Source organism: Microtus pennsylvanicus, chromosome 1 (genome assembly GCF_037038515.1).
Source record: "Microtus pennsylvanicus isolate mMicPen1 chromosome 1, mMicPen1.hap1, whole genome shotgun sequence".
NCBI lineage: Eukaryota > Metazoa > Chordata > Mammalia > Rodentia > Cricetidae > Microtus > Microtus pennsylvanicus.
The window spans coordinates 73,517,361-73,534,306 of NC_134579.1; the positions used below are offsets into that span (position 1 = coordinate 73,517,361).

General features: G+C 45.4%; 1 protein-coding gene across 1 annotated transcript; it reads right to left on the bottom strand.

Moving 5' to 3' along the window:
• Nucleotides 1-885: 885 nt before the first annotated feature.
• Psmd2 (proteasome 26S subunit ubiquitin receptor, non-ATPase 2) lies at nucleotides 886-12,436 on the bottom strand. Its single transcript, XM_075968474.1, has 21 exons — nucleotides 12,254-12,436; nucleotides 11,800-11,856; nucleotides 11,352-11,516; nucleotides 9,761-9,882; nucleotides 9,391-9,615; nucleotides 8,975-9,133; nucleotides 8,683-8,827; nucleotides 8,476-8,536; nucleotides 7,931-8,077; nucleotides 7,703-7,809; nucleotides 6,823-6,950; nucleotides 6,442-6,529; nucleotides 4,944-5,106; nucleotides 4,725-4,826; nucleotides 4,397-4,542; nucleotides 4,062-4,145; nucleotides 2,323-2,491; nucleotides 2,149-2,243; nucleotides 1,895-2,021; nucleotides 1,386-1,504; nucleotides 886-1,223 (listed from the first exon to the last, which is right to left on the bottom strand). Exons 1-21 carry the CDS (start codon nucleotides 12,386-12,388, stop codon nucleotides 1,041-1,043), a joined length of 2,727 nt encoding a protein of 908 aa, XP_075824589.1. The 5' UTR covers nucleotides 12,389-12,436; the 3' UTR covers nucleotides 886-1,040.
• Nucleotides 12,437-16,946: the final 4,510 nt, after the last annotated feature.

Consider the following 16,946-nt stretch of genomic DNA (forward strand, 5'->3'; position numbering starts at 1 on the left):
TCTCAGAGACATAAACAACAGTTATTCTCCCAATATAGCACCTATTTAGTACCAGCTACTATTCAGAGATTAATTCAAGGTAAGTGGTAGGTAAACATTACCTATGATTATTTGGTAGGACTATATATGCTACTACCACTGCCAGGCCAGACACACACGTCCACACGGGACCAGGTCTCAGAGTGGTGGATTATACTTGTACTAGCCACACCCAGAGTGAACGCTACCTATCAACAGTGACAACTTTCCCAGGAAGAGGCTACTTCTCTTTCCTATGGCTCCAACTGGCCAGTCAAAGTCAAGCTTTCAAATTTCTCCAATAGCCCAGAGATCCTAGCATGACCAGATCACTTAAGCAGCAGCCTTCTAAGAGGAACACAGAATGGATCATAGGGGATAAAAACATCCCTCTGGCACACACACCAAGAGAGAAGAGTGGGGCTGTGCATTCTCAGGCACCTTTTCCCAAAGACAGAAAAAGATGGGCTTGAAGGGAGGAGTGCACAAAATCCTAAGTCTTTTAATGGCTGGCAGTGAGAGTTTACACCAAAAAACAAACAGATGAATCTTCTAGAATATTCTTTAAAGTTGGATGGGGTAATGTACAGTCTGTAATCTTAGCATCCTCAGAGGTGAAGGCAGACCCAAACTAAAAGATATTAAAAGACGGCGCTTGGATGCAAAGGCGGGCAATTCCCTTGAGGTTGAGGCAAGTGTTGTCTACATAGGAAACGAAATAAAAATACATCAAATCTATCAACTTCTTAGGGACTAATGACCTTAGTTTCTTTTAGGCTCAGTATTACTGTGAAAAATGCTTTCTCATATCCTCTCCACTCTCTGGTCTAACTCCAGGCCATGACACCCAATAAATAGACAGTGACCTTGGGGATAAAGGTCTTTATTCAACAAAGTTATCTTACTTAGTAACAAAACAACAAGAGGTAACAATTCCCCCAAAGATCTGGAACAGTATCCACCCCTGGCAGGCAGCATGGCCTGCTAAAAATCAGTTGCAGCCCAGGGTCTCTAGTGGCCACTTAAAGGTCATAGTTGGGGTTCTTCCGGAGGATAACAAAACCTTCCAGAATGGGGGTAACGGGAAGAAACTCCTCAGTGGCCAATTCTGCCCGTTCCCCATGGGCCAACAACACCGGCGTTGTGTGTGTCTGGAACCCTGTGATTGTTTTAGGCTTTCCAGCCTGGCCCACCACATCCACTGCCTGTGGGATGAGAAAATTGAAGTAAAGGGTTTCCAGAAGGGAGAGAAACAATATCCCCAACTCCCCTCATTGTCCACACCAGCACATCAAAAAGGATTGTACATACACTGTCCAACTTCTATGGTATACACTGAGCCCTCCTTTCTCTACCCAGTTCCTCACCTGACCCACACGGACAGAAACTGGCAATGGTCGCAGCTCCTCATCAAATGTAACCAGCATTCGGGGCTGCATGGCAGCCACCAGTCCATACAATACATAGTGTGATTTGCCTAGAATGACTGAGGGAAGAAAGCACAAAGAACAATGACTTGTAGACACTGGGGCAAACCTGGCCTGAACTTTAGGAATCTATCCCAGCCCTGACCCATTCATCTACTAAGACAAAATTCTGTTCTTTGTATGCTACACCACATCCCTAGCCCAAGATGCTTCTACCCTTCCTTGCTCACATCCCTAAGCCTGAAAATCACTTTTCCTAGTCACTGAGGCACTGATTCCTCTTGAAATCTTTTGGGCCAGATCATTAAGTGTGAGAAGTTAAAGTCTCAGGAGGCCTCCCACAAGCTCAGTGAACCTAAAAAAAGAGCTAACTTGGCATCTTGATCCTGACTGCCAAGGTGGCCCTGCTAAGGACACAAGGCACATGTGCAGCAGGAATAGGAACTCACTGTTTCGGACATCCAAGAAGGAAACAAGCACAGTGAGCAGACCGGCCACAGCTACTTGACTCATGAGCTGCCGATCACTGTGGTAGGGGCAGAGGGTCAGTGTGCCCTTCCCTAAATGTGTCAGACCCTGCAAAACAAACAGAAGTTGAGAAGTCAAAGCTTAGAAAAAAATATTCCCTTCTCTCTCAGGCCGTCCTACATCCTAACAGGTACTACTGCTGCCACACTAGAAAAAGGAGACTCCTATTCTTTACCTGTGCCAAGCGCACCATGAAGAGGTTATTGGGGTCCTTGGCATGATACTGGGCTAACTGGCGCAACATTGCAGCCAGACGAGCATTATTGGTACCTAGAAAAAGGAAACATTACCAAAACTTACAAAAAGAACCTTCAATCTTTCAGTCTGTTCAAGATTTTCCTGTACTTACCACTGCCCACCATGCCCATGGCAAAAATGGAGTTATAGGAAACTTCTGGATCAGCATCATGAGAGAATTTGCTTAGAGTATCCAGGATGTTGAGTCGAGGATTTGAAACAGAGATTAGTGCCAGTGCTAAAGGTACAGCACGGCGGAGGGTGGGCTCCCCATACCTCAGCTGGTGAAAAAAAAGAAGCAAAATAACGCATTAGAGAACAAGGTAAAACAAGCTCAGGGCTAAGGCAGCTACATGGGTAAGACTGTCTACGTGAAGACCTGAGGTTGAATACCTAGGACCAATAGAAAAGGCAGACTAGCAGTGCAGACATCCACAGTTCCAATGCTATTAGAAAGAGGTGTATAGACAGAGCAGCTCTGGAAGCTCTAGGACCAGCTAGCCTGGTGTACTCTGATGTGGGAGTGTCATATATCAATCTGTTGATTTCAATGGTTAAGCAATAAAGAAACTGCTTGGCCCTGATAGGTTAAAACATAGGTGGAAGGAGTAAACAGAACAGAATGCTGGGAGGAAGAGGAAGTGAGCTCTGAGAGACACCATGCTCCCCTCTCCCAGGCAGACGCGAGAGCTCTGCTCTCTGAGGCACACGCGATGAAGCTCCGACCCAGGATGGACATAGGCTAGAATCTCCCTGGTAAGCCACCTCGTGGGCTACACAGATTATTAGAAATGGGCTAGTCCAGGTGCAAGAGTTAGCCGAGAAGAGGCTAGATATAATGGGCCAAGCAGTGTTTAAAAGAATACAATTTGTGTGTTGTTATTTCGGGGCATAAGCTAGCCAGGCGGCCGGGGTGCTGGGGACGCAGCCCCGCCGCTCCTATTACAACAGTACTCAGAGGAGAAATGTATGAGATTGTGATGGTTTGAATAGAAATGGTCCTTATAGGCTCATATATTTGAGTGGCTGGTCATTAGGAAGTGGCAATACAAGACAGATTAGGAGGTGTGGCCTTGTTAGAGTAGGTGTGGCTTTGTTGGAAGAAATGTGTCACTAGGGGTGGGATTTGTAGTTTCAAAAACCCAAGTCAAGTCCAGAGTCTCTCTGCCTGCTGTCTATGGGATCTAGTTGTACAATTCTCAGCTATTCTCTAAGTTCTCAACCTGTGGGCTGCAATCCCTATGAGGTTGAATGACCCTTTCACAGGGTCACCTAAGCCCACTGGAAAACAGATGTTTACATTACACTTCATAACAGTAGGCAAAATTAGTTATGAAGTAGCAACAAAAATCATTTTTTATATCTAAGGTCACCATAACATGAGGACTGTAGCAACAGGAATGTTGAGAACCACTGTTTAACACCATGTCTGCCTGCGCTGCCATGCTTCCCATCATGCTAATAATGGACTACTAAACCTCGGAACTGTAAGCAAGACCCACTTAAATGCTTCCTTTGTTAGAGTTGCCATGGTCATGGTGTCTCTTCACAGGAATAGAACACGGACTAAGACAGAAACCCTGTCTTAGACAAGGTCTAGGCACCTCTTGGCATTTACATATGAGTATGTGTGGCAAACCAAGTTCAATTACAGAAACAGGCTAATGGATCAAAAGGGACTTGCTTCTTCACCAATCTCTACCAAGGAACTCTAAATCACCAAAGCTAGAATTAGCCAGGGATAAGGTGTGCCATGGTGGTGACTCAGACATCATGCATGCTTAAGGCCTTGGGTTTAATCCCAAGTAACACACACACGCACCATATTCTAGTGTACTCTGTGCTACTCACCAAGTGACCAAAGGTTCGTAGCGCCATCTCTGCACCGATCTCTTCCCCCATAGCAATAAGTGCAATCCCCAGAACAGCTACTCCCTGCAATTCCAGAGGCACAAATACCCAGTAAGTTCCAGGAACAAAAACCAAGTCACTAAACTTGACCCATGGCTCATCTAGGAAGAGCTATGCGAGAAGGAACACCTTGCCCTTCATGGACAAAACTCAGCCCTGCTAGTCTGTCATGTGGCAGTACCTAGGGGAGGAAGCAGAGGCCAAAACAAAGCTAACTCCACTCCACCCCTCCGATCTACGCTTCTCTTTTCTCAGAGTGCCTGCTGGTCCCACACCTGATGTGCTCCCATGTCAGCAGGGGCTTCCTTCTTATCCTTGTCCTTCTTCTCCTTCTTGTCCTTGTCCTCCTCCTTGTCCTTGGAGTCAAAGTGCTCACTACAGATGTGGAGGAGCTGCTGCACCTTCAGCACATTCCCAGAGCCTTCAATGGGGTAGCGAGTGAAGAGATAAAAATGAGAAGACAGCAAGAAAAAGTATATTCTGTAAATACAAGAAGCCTTTAAAAAAAAAAATCTAAAGAGCAGAAAGAAAGACAAAGGAGAAACAACCTGAGAAGAAAAGGTCAAGAGAAAAGTGGAGATGCTGAGAAACTGAGGCACAAACCTGCATAGGCACATACATCCACCAGAGTGTTCGCAAAGCTACGGAATGGTTCCGATACAACCTCCAGTGCAGCCAGGATTGCCTCGATAGCTTCACCCTTCCCTATAGGAGATTCAAAGAGTCCAAGAACACTGGTTTGCAACCGCTTAGTCTGACGCATAAACCCTCCAACTGTGTCCAATTACTGTCAGGCCTTTGATAAAATAAACATTCCCTCACCCAGGTGATTAAGGCCCAGGCCAAGAGGAAGCCAACGAGCATAGGTATCCTTGAGCTCAGTCTCCGATTTCTCCATGATGGTCTGAAGGATGGTGGAAGTGACATCCCCATTGCAGGATCCCACAGCTATCATCCCACAAGCTAGAGCCGTCACACCTGCTACCTAGAAATAAGAAAATCAGCATTATACACAGTAAAATGTCCTTTTGTTTTCTTTGTTTGAGACAGGAACTCACTATGTAGACTAGAATATCCTGGAAACTCAGGTCTCCCAGTATGTGCTGGATTCAAGTGTATACCACCATTCCCAACCACAATAAGGTACTAAAATGCTTATGTATCTTTATTCAAAACCCAATTCTTCTGGTCCACTGTAAGCTATTCTTCCTAACCATACTGGGTAATTATTTCTATAAAATCAGTGAATACTTACTTACATGTCAGACACTGTGCCAAGCCATTTGCATACTATTTTATTACATATACTTATTTAGTATTCACACACAAAGTACATGTGTGAAGTCAAAGAACAATTTGCAAGTCAGTTCTCTCCTTCTACCATACAGTCATCAAGCTTGCCTGGAATCCCAACAGCCCTAGTCCTGCATACCTCTAAACACTTAGTCCTTACAACGCCATAAGATAGGTGATAGGAAAAACTGAAGCCTAAAGAGATTGAGTTAATTGTCCAATATCTTCTGCTTGCAAGTACAAGCAGCAAGATTTGATCTTGGATTTTTTTACTCTAAAATCATTGGTAATCATACAATATTTATCACTAAAATGACTCTGCAAAAGCAAGGAAATTTAAGGTTAGCTAATGACTAGAAGTGAGAATCACTGCTGTGGCTTCTATCTACAATGTTCTCCAAACCACATGCAAGGCCTGAACCTCTTCTGCGTGTAAGGTCTTGAGAAGTAGTGGAAATTAAGGGGCGAGGCTTATTAGGAAGTCTTTGAAATCATTTATTCCCTTGAAGGGATAGTGGGGAAAACATAAAGGGGGAAAGGAGGACCCTGGGTCCTTCCTCTGCTTCCTGGCTTCCTGCTAAAGTGAACAGTTCTGTTCCACCATGTGTCTTCTGCCACGATGTGTTACTTTGGTATAGTGACAGAAAGTTGGACAGCAGAGTCATCCACCCTTAACTTCCTTAGAACTACGTGGTTTGACTGGGGTTTCAGAGGCTGAGGCTCAGTACAATATAACGTAACACCAAGTTTCATTGGGGCTCTAAATTCTAGTCTGTCCTTTTCCCCATTTTTGAGGGAGTGGGAGTGGGGTAGGGTAAGAGTAACAGGGTACTTGATACACAATTTATTCTGTAGCCCAGGCTGGCCTGGAACTCACAGAAATTTTCCTGCCTCAATCTCCCAAGCACTGAGATAAGAGCCATGCACCATCACACACAGCTTGAAATTGCAGTTCTAGGAGATTGTACTGAGGTGCTCCCTAACCCCAACACACCTCCTCTACCTTTTCCACTAGAAAATTACTCACCTCCATGCTGGACTTGGAATCTCCCATCACAGGCAGCAGCAGTGTTAGAACGTCTTCCCGATTGGAGCCAGCATAGGCCAAACCTAGTCTACAGAGTCAGGAGATAAAGTCCCCAACATATACCCAGGGACAAAGTAAAAGAGAATAAAAGTAGAACTGGTCACCAACACATTCACCAAGAGCCAGATATTCAATGGCACATGGCAGTCTTTAGCAATATTTTCTCTATAGAGTATTAAGCTGAGCACTAGCAGAAAGAGAAGGTGCCTAAGAAACGTAAGAATTTAAAAGTAGACAGATATAGATTAGATAGATAGATAGATAGATAGATAGATAGATAGATAGATAGATAGATAAGGGAAGAGCAGCAAGAAACCTTACCCAAAGATGGAACCAAGTCTCATGGTATTGCTGTTATGGAGAACATAATCTGAAAGCAGTGCCAGAGCAGGGTCACACTCATTTCGGACCCCAGAGTTCACGATACCACAGGCAAGGAGGGCTCCCGACTGGAAAAGGCAAGCACACGCTTTATTAGGGTATCTTCCCTCTTAACTACAAAGTGTGCAGCATGGCCTCTCTGTGGCACCTGCCTTACCTGGAATAAAAAACGGGGCATGCCTCATGTGGTCGTTTGAATTGAGACTGGTCCCCATAGGCTCATATATTTGAATGCTTGGTCCCTAGTTGGTGAAATTGTTCTGAGTAGGATTAGGAGATGTGGCCTTATTGGAGGAAGTGTGTCACCGGGGGTGGGCTTTGAAGTTTCAAAACCTCAGAAAATGCCCACTATCTCTCCTTGCCTCCAAGGATAAGATGCAAGCTTTCGGCTATTGCCCTAGCACCATCCTGCCTGCCTGCTGTCATATTCCCACAATGACGGTAATGGACTGACCCTCTGAAGCTATAAGCAAGCCCCCAACTAAATACTTTCTTCTTCTTTGATTCTTTTGTTAGTTTGTTTTGTTTTGTTTATAGAGACAGGGTTTCCCTGTGTAGCTTTGGCTGTCCTGAAATCTGTTCTGTAGAACAGACTGGTCTCGAACTCACAGAGATCTGCCTTGCCTGCCTCTGCCTTCTGAGTACTGTGATTAAAGGCATGTACCACTACCGCCCAGCTAAATATATTCTTTGTAAGTAATCTTGGTCATGGTGTCTCTTCCCAGAGATAGAAAGTAACTAAGACACCTCATCAATAAAAAGGAGGCATTAGAACATGAGAAGAAAAAGTCCCCAATGAATAAATTTTGAACGGACTAACCTTGATATAGTCCTCAGAGGAGTACAGGTACTTGTCAATCTGGGTGAGGCCACCATCCACATCCCACAGCAGAATCATGCCAAGGGACGCAGCAGCACTTAACATCCCTATGACAAGGAAGAGCATCAGCTTTAGAAGAGTATACCCAAAGAAACAGCTCCCCTAGGAAACTGCTGTGGGTTCTCCTCAGTTAACACCTGACTGCATGACAAAAAGAGAAAATTATACCATGGTCCTTGTTCTTGTACAGCCATTTGTTGCCATCATCAGTCAGCAGTTTATCTTGACCAAAGGCTGCATTCACAAAGCCATTCACAAAAGAAGAGGCCAGGTTCATCCGGGCGGAATCCACCTGAGAGCCACTGCCACCAAACCCTGTACAAGGGGAGAAAGAGACAGTTTAGCATAGGACCTGAAAGGAACACAGTTTGGTAGGCAGTCCTCAAATTTTTTTTTTTGTTGTTGTTATTGTTGTTTTGTCTTTTCGAGACAGGATTTCTCTGAGTAGCCCTGGCTGAACTGGAATTTGCTCAGTACAGCAGGCTGGCCTTGAACTCAGAGATTTGCTTGCCTCTATCTCTACCAAGTGCTGGGATCAAATGCATTCACTACCACCGCCCAGATTCAGTCCCTTAGTCTACATCTCCATCAATAACCTGGACACAAAGTTCAAGGGAATTTGAAGTTCTTTATAAGTGGGTTAGCCAAGACGTTATTCCCAATATAACAGAAACAAGTAACAGTCCCTCCAATCCCCACACAGAGCTACTCACTGTTATTCTCTAGGTGGGTTTTGTAGATGTCATCAGGCACCTTGGGTTCCATGATGTCCAGCTAAAGAGAAGCCAGAGGGTCACAACTGCCTTCTCAGTAATCCCCAATCTGTCCCTCCTGCTATCCAACTCAATAGCAACTTTAACCAGGAGTCTAGTAAAAGGTATCTAGGAGGTATAATGACAGGTAAGAGCAGAGACTCTCACCTCCCGAGCTAAGGCCAAGAAGTTGCTGTTGAGCTGGACGTTGGACATGATCTCTGTGAGGTCTTCATACTCCTCCACGTCTTCGCTCAGCTCCAGGAATACTCCATGCCGACCCAGCATGAATGCCATCTGCTTCTGTACCACCCTATGGGGAGAGCCACCAACCTGCTCATCCCACTTACTATGGGACAGAAAATCTCTCATGCTCTCCCCACAAACTGTCAAGTCTCTGATTTTCACACACACTCTCATGCACAAACTTATCTATTCCTTTACCAACTTCTCTACATACACATCCTTGCAGGAGGTGAAAATGTCTTCTACCAGTTCCATGTCATTGAGCATCAATGCCAATCTCAGAGCTTCAGGGAAACGGCTAAATTTTCGGAACACACCCAAGGCACAACGCAGTAGGGCAGAGTTCTCAGGTTCTGGTACGTAATTCACACAACTACAAAAGCATACGTAATAAAATTTCAGAAAGTGTCTAATTCCTTTACCCAAATACATACTCAATGCCTACTATATACAAAGCAGTGTACTGTGTTCTAAGACACTAAGGAGACACAAAGTTTCTGTCCTCAAGAAATTCATGGCATCACCAAGTAACTATAGCCTAAGGTGACCCTAAGATCACTCCGGGAGAACAGGAATGGACTAGTGCTGAAGAAGGCAGGCCTGCTACCCTCCTCTGCCATGCTCACTTACCTGGTGAGATACAGGCAGACCTTTGAGTATGCATTCTCATCTATGTCCTTTTCCAGCATGTCTACCTGCTCAATTTCCATGAGCAGGTCACAAGCCTCATGCTCTGCATTATGAGCCATATTGTAGGGGACAATTTCCTTCACCAAGGTAAGCAATGGCTCCCGTTGTGCTTTCTCTGCATCATCCAGCTCTTGCCACTCCTTAGCCACTTCTCCTGCAAGATGTCTATGGACAAACACAATCATTAGGGAAACAGGTCCCTGAAGTCAAGGACCTCGGTGTCTGGGGAATTCAATACATTGCTATTTCCCCAAACCAACAGAATTATGCCTCCAAGTCCTTTCACACTACCAAGAAGAAAATATCTTACCTGACATACTCATGACCCCATGATGCCAATTCCTCCTGGGAGCCCACTAGCCGATACTTGAGGCATTCACGCTCGCCACTCATGGTCATGGCCAAAACAGAGATGATGTCAGCAGCAAAACACTGCAAGGAAACCGATCTTTTAAGGTCAAAGCCAGCAGTCCAAGGAAAACAGTATGAGACATTACAGAATCAAGATCACTGTCCCCAAAATTCACCAATAAAATTCACTATAATATAATTCACTAATATAGTGTCTATACTAAAAATTTCCATGTGATCTAACCTAAGCCTCAGAGAAATTCTAAAGTGTTTTCTGTTGGTATTGTTAGCTCCTTCTGAAGCCAACCTAACAAACAACAGGGAACTGGTGAAAGATAAAGACTTGAATTCATGGAGACAGTGGCTCTCATTACAATGCTCAGTTTGGTCTCACTCAAGAGATGCTAAATGGTTGGGATCAGAAGTACCCATCGTAACTAGCAAAAATTTTTATTTTAATAGTAAACTATTAAAAGGTTTTAATAAGCCAGGCGGCGGTGGTGAGCGCTTTTAATCCCAGCACTCTGGAGGCAGAAGCTGGTAGATTTCTGAGTTTAAGGGTTTATTTAAAAAAAAAAAAAGGCCCATAATCTAGGGGTCTGGAGAACTGGCTCAACAGTCAAGAAAATATGCTGCTCCTGCAGAGGACCTGAGTTCAGTTCCCAGCACCCACACAAGGGTTCACAATAGTCTAACTTAACTTCAATTCTAGGGGATCTGTTCCCTGCTTCTGGCCTGCACAGACACTACATGCAGGTAGAGTACATACATCATACAGGCAGGCAGAACACTCATCCACATAGAGTAAAAATACATCTAATAAAATTTTCCATCTGGCAATGATGGTGCTTACCTTTAATCCCAGCACTCAGAAAAAGTTTGAGGTCATCCTGGTCTACAGAGTGAGTTCCAGGTCAGCTATGGCTACACAGAAAAACCCTGTCTTGTGGGGGGGTGAGGGGGAAATCCATGATCTATTTCAATCAAGTAACTACTGCTTTATGATATATATAGGAGGTCAAGGACAAGAGCAAACTCATTAGGAGACTACTCAATAATCCACTCGAATTAAAAACGTCTGGGGCTGGAGAGAGGGCTCAGAAGTTAAGAGCACCAGTTGCTCTTCCATAGGACCCTAGTTCTATTCCCAGCACCCACATGGCAGCTCAACACTGCCTGTAACTCAGGGATCTGCCATCCTCTTCTGGATTCTGGAATGCACATACTGCACAGACACGCAGGCAAACCACCCACACGCATAAAATAAATAATAGCAAAACGGAAAGAAAGAAAGAAAGTAAGTCAGTCAGGCATCATGCTGGTCTAGGCCTCTAATGCCAGCACTCCAGAGTCTAAAGCAAGAGAAGGAATGCCAGAGTCAAGCTCAGTCTAGGTGGCACAGTGAGTCTGAGTTTGAGGTCAGCCTGGTTTATGGAGTGAGTTCCAAAGCCAGAGCTACACAGAAACACTGTCTCAAAAAGAAAAAAAAGAAAGAAAGAAAGAAAAAGGAATTCTTCAACTGGACAGACTCCCACCATATTCTGAATTACCTTATTCTCCCCAGGGGCCATGTTCTCATAGATTTCCTTCAGTTTGCCATAGTGTGGACGCAGAAATTTGAGAGGCTTGGGTACTGAAGTCATGGAAGTTGTAGAAGAACGGATTTGTCTTCTCAGTTCCTCCAGAGCTGGTCGGTACAGGGATGTATCCTTTTCCTGATCAGGGGATGACAGGGTTCAGACCAAAAGGAGCCACATGCCTCCACATCATAACCCAGACATAATTAACCAATGCTTTGCTCAAAGACATAACTGCTCTCTCAACTCCTGCAAATTGCCCGAGACGCAAGACCCCATTCAAACAACCTTTGTAACTCTTTGCCCGCGAATTAGCATGCTATCTTATATGCGATGTCTAGTTGTTGCCTCCAAATGAAATAGAGCAAACAAGTAGGAAACACCCGAATACATCCCCCTCTCAAGTCCAATCTGGACTCACCCCAAGTCGCTCCACGAGCATCTCCAGTTCATCTTGAAGTTGTTTGTCCTCCTCAGACTGAACGGTTGGGGGAAGAAGCTCATTAAACCAAAGAATCCTGACCACATTCCCCTCCCATTCACCCCGGGACAGGCGGAAGAGTGTGAATGTAGCCTCAGGAGGGGCCAGGTGGACAAGAAACGGGAGTAGGGTGTCAAACAACACTGCTGAAAAGGCAGTCTAGCCAGGCAGGCTCTCCTTGAAGGCCGTTCTAGAAAATTACGGCGAAGACCCACGAAGTGGTGGTGAGGGTCGCAGGGGCTGGCAGTCCGTAATGAGGGGGGCATCAGGGCAGGGTCTCCCCATTCTGTGTCTCCCAGGTGTGGTGGGTCGTAGGGAGTCGGGCCTGAGGCCTTCAAGGCAGCAGTGACTCAGCCCAAGGCCTCCTCCCCGGGCTCCCGAAGCTGAGCCTCACCAGCTCCTGCTCTTTGTCTTTGTCCCCGGCATCCCGTCTCTCCTTGCCGCTCGACTTCTCGTCCGCGCCAGCGGGAGCTGTTGCTGAGGGTTGTTGGGACTGCACCGGCGTCTTGTCTCGTCCACCCTCCTCCATCTCTACCACCACTGCCGGCCTGCTGCGCGCGCACCTGCTCGCACCGCCCCTTTTCCCAGACGGCCTCGCGCCTCTTCCTCCGGACCGGAAACGCTCTGTGGAATCCGGGCCCCGCCTCCTGAAGCAGGCCGGGAATTATAGTTCCGGCCTCCAGCTCGGACCGCTAGTGTAGTGTTTCGGTGTCTCTGAACTCAGTCCTCGGTGGAACTGCCTAGCTCTCCTTTCCGGTAGCTTCACCTCAGCTGGATGCATGGGGCGACAAACGGACAAGACTCTTGAACTCTTGACTGAGATCTGTGCGACGGCCTCACACCGATCTGGAATAGTAACCAACTTTCCCCTCTCGAGGATGAGTGGTGCTGCCTGAAGCTTACTTATCTATTAGCGCGGGGTAGCCTCAGGGTCGCTATATAGCAGAGAATGGCTTTAAACCTCAGGTCCTGCCTCTGCCTCGGGAGTGCTGGCTTGCAGACATGAGCCGCCACCCCGCTGCTGCTGATCTTTAAAACCTATCACTTTTTCACTCAGTGCTGCATTCTAGGCATAACTATGCCCACTCCCAACCTCTCGACAGAAGGTGGACAGCCCGTAGTTGCGCTGCCTGTTCTGTCTTTAGGATGACCATACATTTTCATGCTTGCTTTAGTTCTCTGTCAGGAAACTCTACCAGTTTCTGTTTCTATGACTTCTACCATAGACCTTGGAATACACACACTCTCTGTCTGTATAGATATACACATAGATAGAGATATACCAGATATCAGTACGTTGGAGATGACTTGGATGTTGTGCCATAAAACAGTTTATCAAACAGCGGATGAGTTCAGATGAAGATTATGTGAAAAGATGTTGGGATACATTGCAACTTTTTTTTTGTAGGTATAAATTGTTTTTGAAAGAAAAACTTGGAAAGATGAGAGAACTCAAGCTTTAGAAAATATTAAAACTGAGTTCTGGCCAGACTGTGGTGCCCGCCATTAGTCCCAGCACTCAAAAGGCAGAGGCAAGCAGATCTCTGTGAGTTTGAGACAAGCCTGGTCTAGGGTGATTCCAGGACACCCAAGGTTATACAGATAAGCTCTGATGTGAAGAACCGAAAAACAAAGCAGAACAAATTCTGTCATGTACCAGTTGTGTTGTGTTGTTTGGTTAAGCTACCTAAACTCAGCCTATATTCCCCTATGTGAAGTATGAAATGTTTCTCTTGTAAGAACAAAATGAGGGGCTGGAGAGATGACTCAGCCTTTAAGAGCATTAGCTGCTCTTCTGGAAGACCTGGGTTCAATTCCCAGCACCCATGTGGCAGTTTTCTGCTGCCTAGAACTCAAGATCCAGGAAACTCAACACTCACACATAGACATACATGCAAAAAAAAAAAAAAAAACCCACCAATGCACATAAAAATAATTAAAAAAAAAAAAGAACAGCCTTTAATCCCAGCGCTCAGGAGGCAGAGGCAGGCGGATCTCTGTGAGTTTGAGACCAGCCTGGTCTACAGAGCTAGTTCCAGGACAGGCTCCAAAGCCACAGAGAAACCCTGTCTCGAAAAAGCAAAAAAAAAAAAAAAAAAAAAAAAAAAAAAAGAACAAAATAAGTCATTAAATATATCTAAGCCAGGCATGGTGACTCACTTTTTTTGTTTGTTTGTTACCCTGTTGAATTAAAAAAAAAAAGTCTAACATAATTCTCCCCACAAGTACCATAGAGAATCTATCAAAAACCCAGAGCCAGGCATAGGAAATCTTTAGAGTAAGCCAGGGGAGCCCAGGAGACTCCTAAAACTATGAGCTTTTGCTGTCATTCTTGGTTGCCTTCCAGAGCTTGAAGGTAAGGCTTTCTTAGTGAGGACACCACACGCTTCACAGGACTTGGAGGAACCGGGTGGACCTGACCTGGAAGCCTTCTCCCTGGGTACTAGCTCTCCTAGTGTCTGAAGGTCCTGTGCAAGCTGCCAAGGAGAAAAGCAATCAACAGTCCTGCCCAGCTGTAAAGGGTACGAACTGCAATGACCAGCTCAGTGTGATATTTCCCGGGGTGCAATAGTGGCATTTATATTTGGGGGTAACCAACAACCGCCTGATTGGACTTGTGGACCACTCAATAGGAGGGAATTCATGCCAAGCACTGTAAACCTAGCCAATAAGGATTGCCATTTTCTGTATGTGATATTTTCCTAATAGCCAGATGTTTTGTGGAGATTTTTACTGCTAACTTTAGGAACGACAGCAGATGTTTCATTCACTCTTTTATTACCGCCACCCAGGTGGAAATTGTATTATGTCCCTTCCACGTATATTCTGATCGTCCTGCCCATTTCACATTTCTGAATATTCTCCACCCGCCCCCCAAGCTGTCTTTCCGAGTGGTTATTCCATCAGTAAGGAATGCCCTTCTGTTTTCAGTTGAGAATTTCTACTATCCTCTGAGCTCCAGATCAATGTTCCCTTCCTTTTTCCTTCCTTGCTTCTCAGGTTATGCATTTCTCCTGAGATCCACCGTACATTTGACACATATCTCTCACACCTTGTACTCTGAGCTCCTGGAGGGCAAGGGACTATATCTGGCTAATCTTTGTATCCTTAGTACCCAGCTAATGCCTGGTTTGAAGCAGGTCTTAACAAACATTTAACAGATGGCTGGCTTTGCATTGGTCTTTAGGTCATTTTTGTATATAGTAAGAATTTTGGGTTTCTCCCTGGAGCCCAGAGCAATGAATTAGAAAACTGTCAGGATTCTCCACTGGTAAACCACGGGCGTCCCCTTTGAAATTGGGCTTATTTTTAAGAAGTACTCTCTACTAGTAATATTTCTAGAGTTTTATCAAGGTGAAATCATGTTTCTTGGCAGGCTTCCTTATTTTGGTTGGGATGAGTTACCCAATGGGATAGCATAGATGATCCAGTATTGTTCATTTTCTCTTCTGCCACAACACAACAGGCACATAACAGAAGCCATCATTCATCAACTTGACAGGGCTCTTGAGGCGAAGATCACATCCATTACCCGAGGCTCACTTTGCCTTACCTCTGGAACCAGTTCCCTGCAGAGTGCCCCACAAAGAGGTACTCCCTGCTGTAACTTTGATTCACTGGGCATAACTTTCCTGTAGCTAGCTGGTTGTGCAGGTGCCTGGCCCAGGAGACTTGTGTTGCATGGAAATGCACCTCCTGCTGGTGATGGTCCCACTCAGCCTGAAGAATCTGGCTGGAAGACAGATGTCTGCATTTGACTTACAAGATTAACAGTGGTGATGTAGACACCCAAGAGTTTTTTGTCAGACAGGGCTGGCCTCCAGTTCAAATCTCTAACCGAGAATGATCTTGAACGTCTGATCCTTCTTTGTCCACCTTATGACCTATGATTACGTGAACGCATGCATGTCAAAGTGCACATCTTTGTGGAGTCTGTTTTCTTCTTCCACCCAGATGTGGATTCTGTGGCTCAAACTCAGGTTAACCACTGGGTTATCTCACTGGCCCCAATCAGGGTTTTGTCTTGTTTTGCTTAAACAGGGTCTCACCATGTAGCTGGGATGAAATCACAAAAATAAAACAAACAAACAAAAAACCCACCTGCTTCTGGCATTACAGGTGCATGAGACCACACTTGACCTAATCCAGGTCTCAATGGAAGGCAAAGTTTTATCTTGCCAAGTGTCAGTGTGCTCTAACATTGTGAGTCTTACCCTATGCTCAACAGCCAACTTCCACACGTTATTTATTAGTATCTCTTTGGGTTCTGGAATTTGCAGAGCCCATAAAGGCATTTCCCCCAGTATGCAGATGAACCTAGAACCTCATTCATGTTAGGCAAGCAGTCTACCACTGAGCTACAGTCATAGGCCCTTGACATTATTTTGAGACAGTGTCTTACTAAGTTATTCAAACTGGCCTCTGACATCCCCCTGCCTCAGCCTCCCAAATAGATGGGATTAAAATCCTGTATCATTATGCCTGGGTTGAATTTCTCTTTCAAGGCATTGAAGCTGAATGATCTCAGAAATAATCTTACCCAGTCCACTTATTTTACAGACTGCTAAGACACCAAGACCTGAAGAGGGAATGAGCCCTGCCTGGTGTCATACGCTAGTGGGTGACAGAAGCTGGCACCAGAGCCAGTTCTCCGGAAATGAAAGCTCTCCTCTTCCCAGCACACTTTGCCATCTACCCTGTAGTTGAACCTAGAGGTTTGGAATTAGCAGTGTGGTTCAGTGGTTCAAAAGACATCTTGTTCCTTCTGCCCTCTTTCAGTAAGCAGCTAGCACATCCAGGTGACATGACATGGCCCCATATGGGAACAGCCTGGCCCACTGAAAAACTGGGGTAGGACACAAGTTGTGGGGTAAATATTAGTGACATTCGAGAGACCAGAGACACCAGAAGCAATTACAACAAGCCCTCATTCTGTTCCTTGCAAACCTGACAAACTCACCCTTGATGCTTGCACCTCCAGGAGCGTGTGTGTGTGTGTGTGTGTGTGTGTGTGTGTGTGTGTGTGTGTTTACTGGGAATTGATCTCACGACCTCAGGAAGAGCAGCTACTGCTCTTAATCTCTGAG

Coding starts and splice junctions, on each gene's coding strand:
- Psmd2 (XM_075968474.1), bottom strand. CDS start 12,388: ATGGAGGAGGGTGGACGAGACAAGACGCCGGTGCAGTCCCAACAACCC. Junction 11,517..11,799: donor TGCTCGTGGAGCGACTTGGG/GTGAGTCCAGAT, acceptor TCCCCTGATCAG/GAAAAGGATACATCCCTGTA. Junction 8,537..8,682: donor TCTTGGCCTTAGCTCGGGAG/GTGAGAGTCTCT, acceptor GCTTCTCTTTAG/CTGGACATCATGGAACCCAA.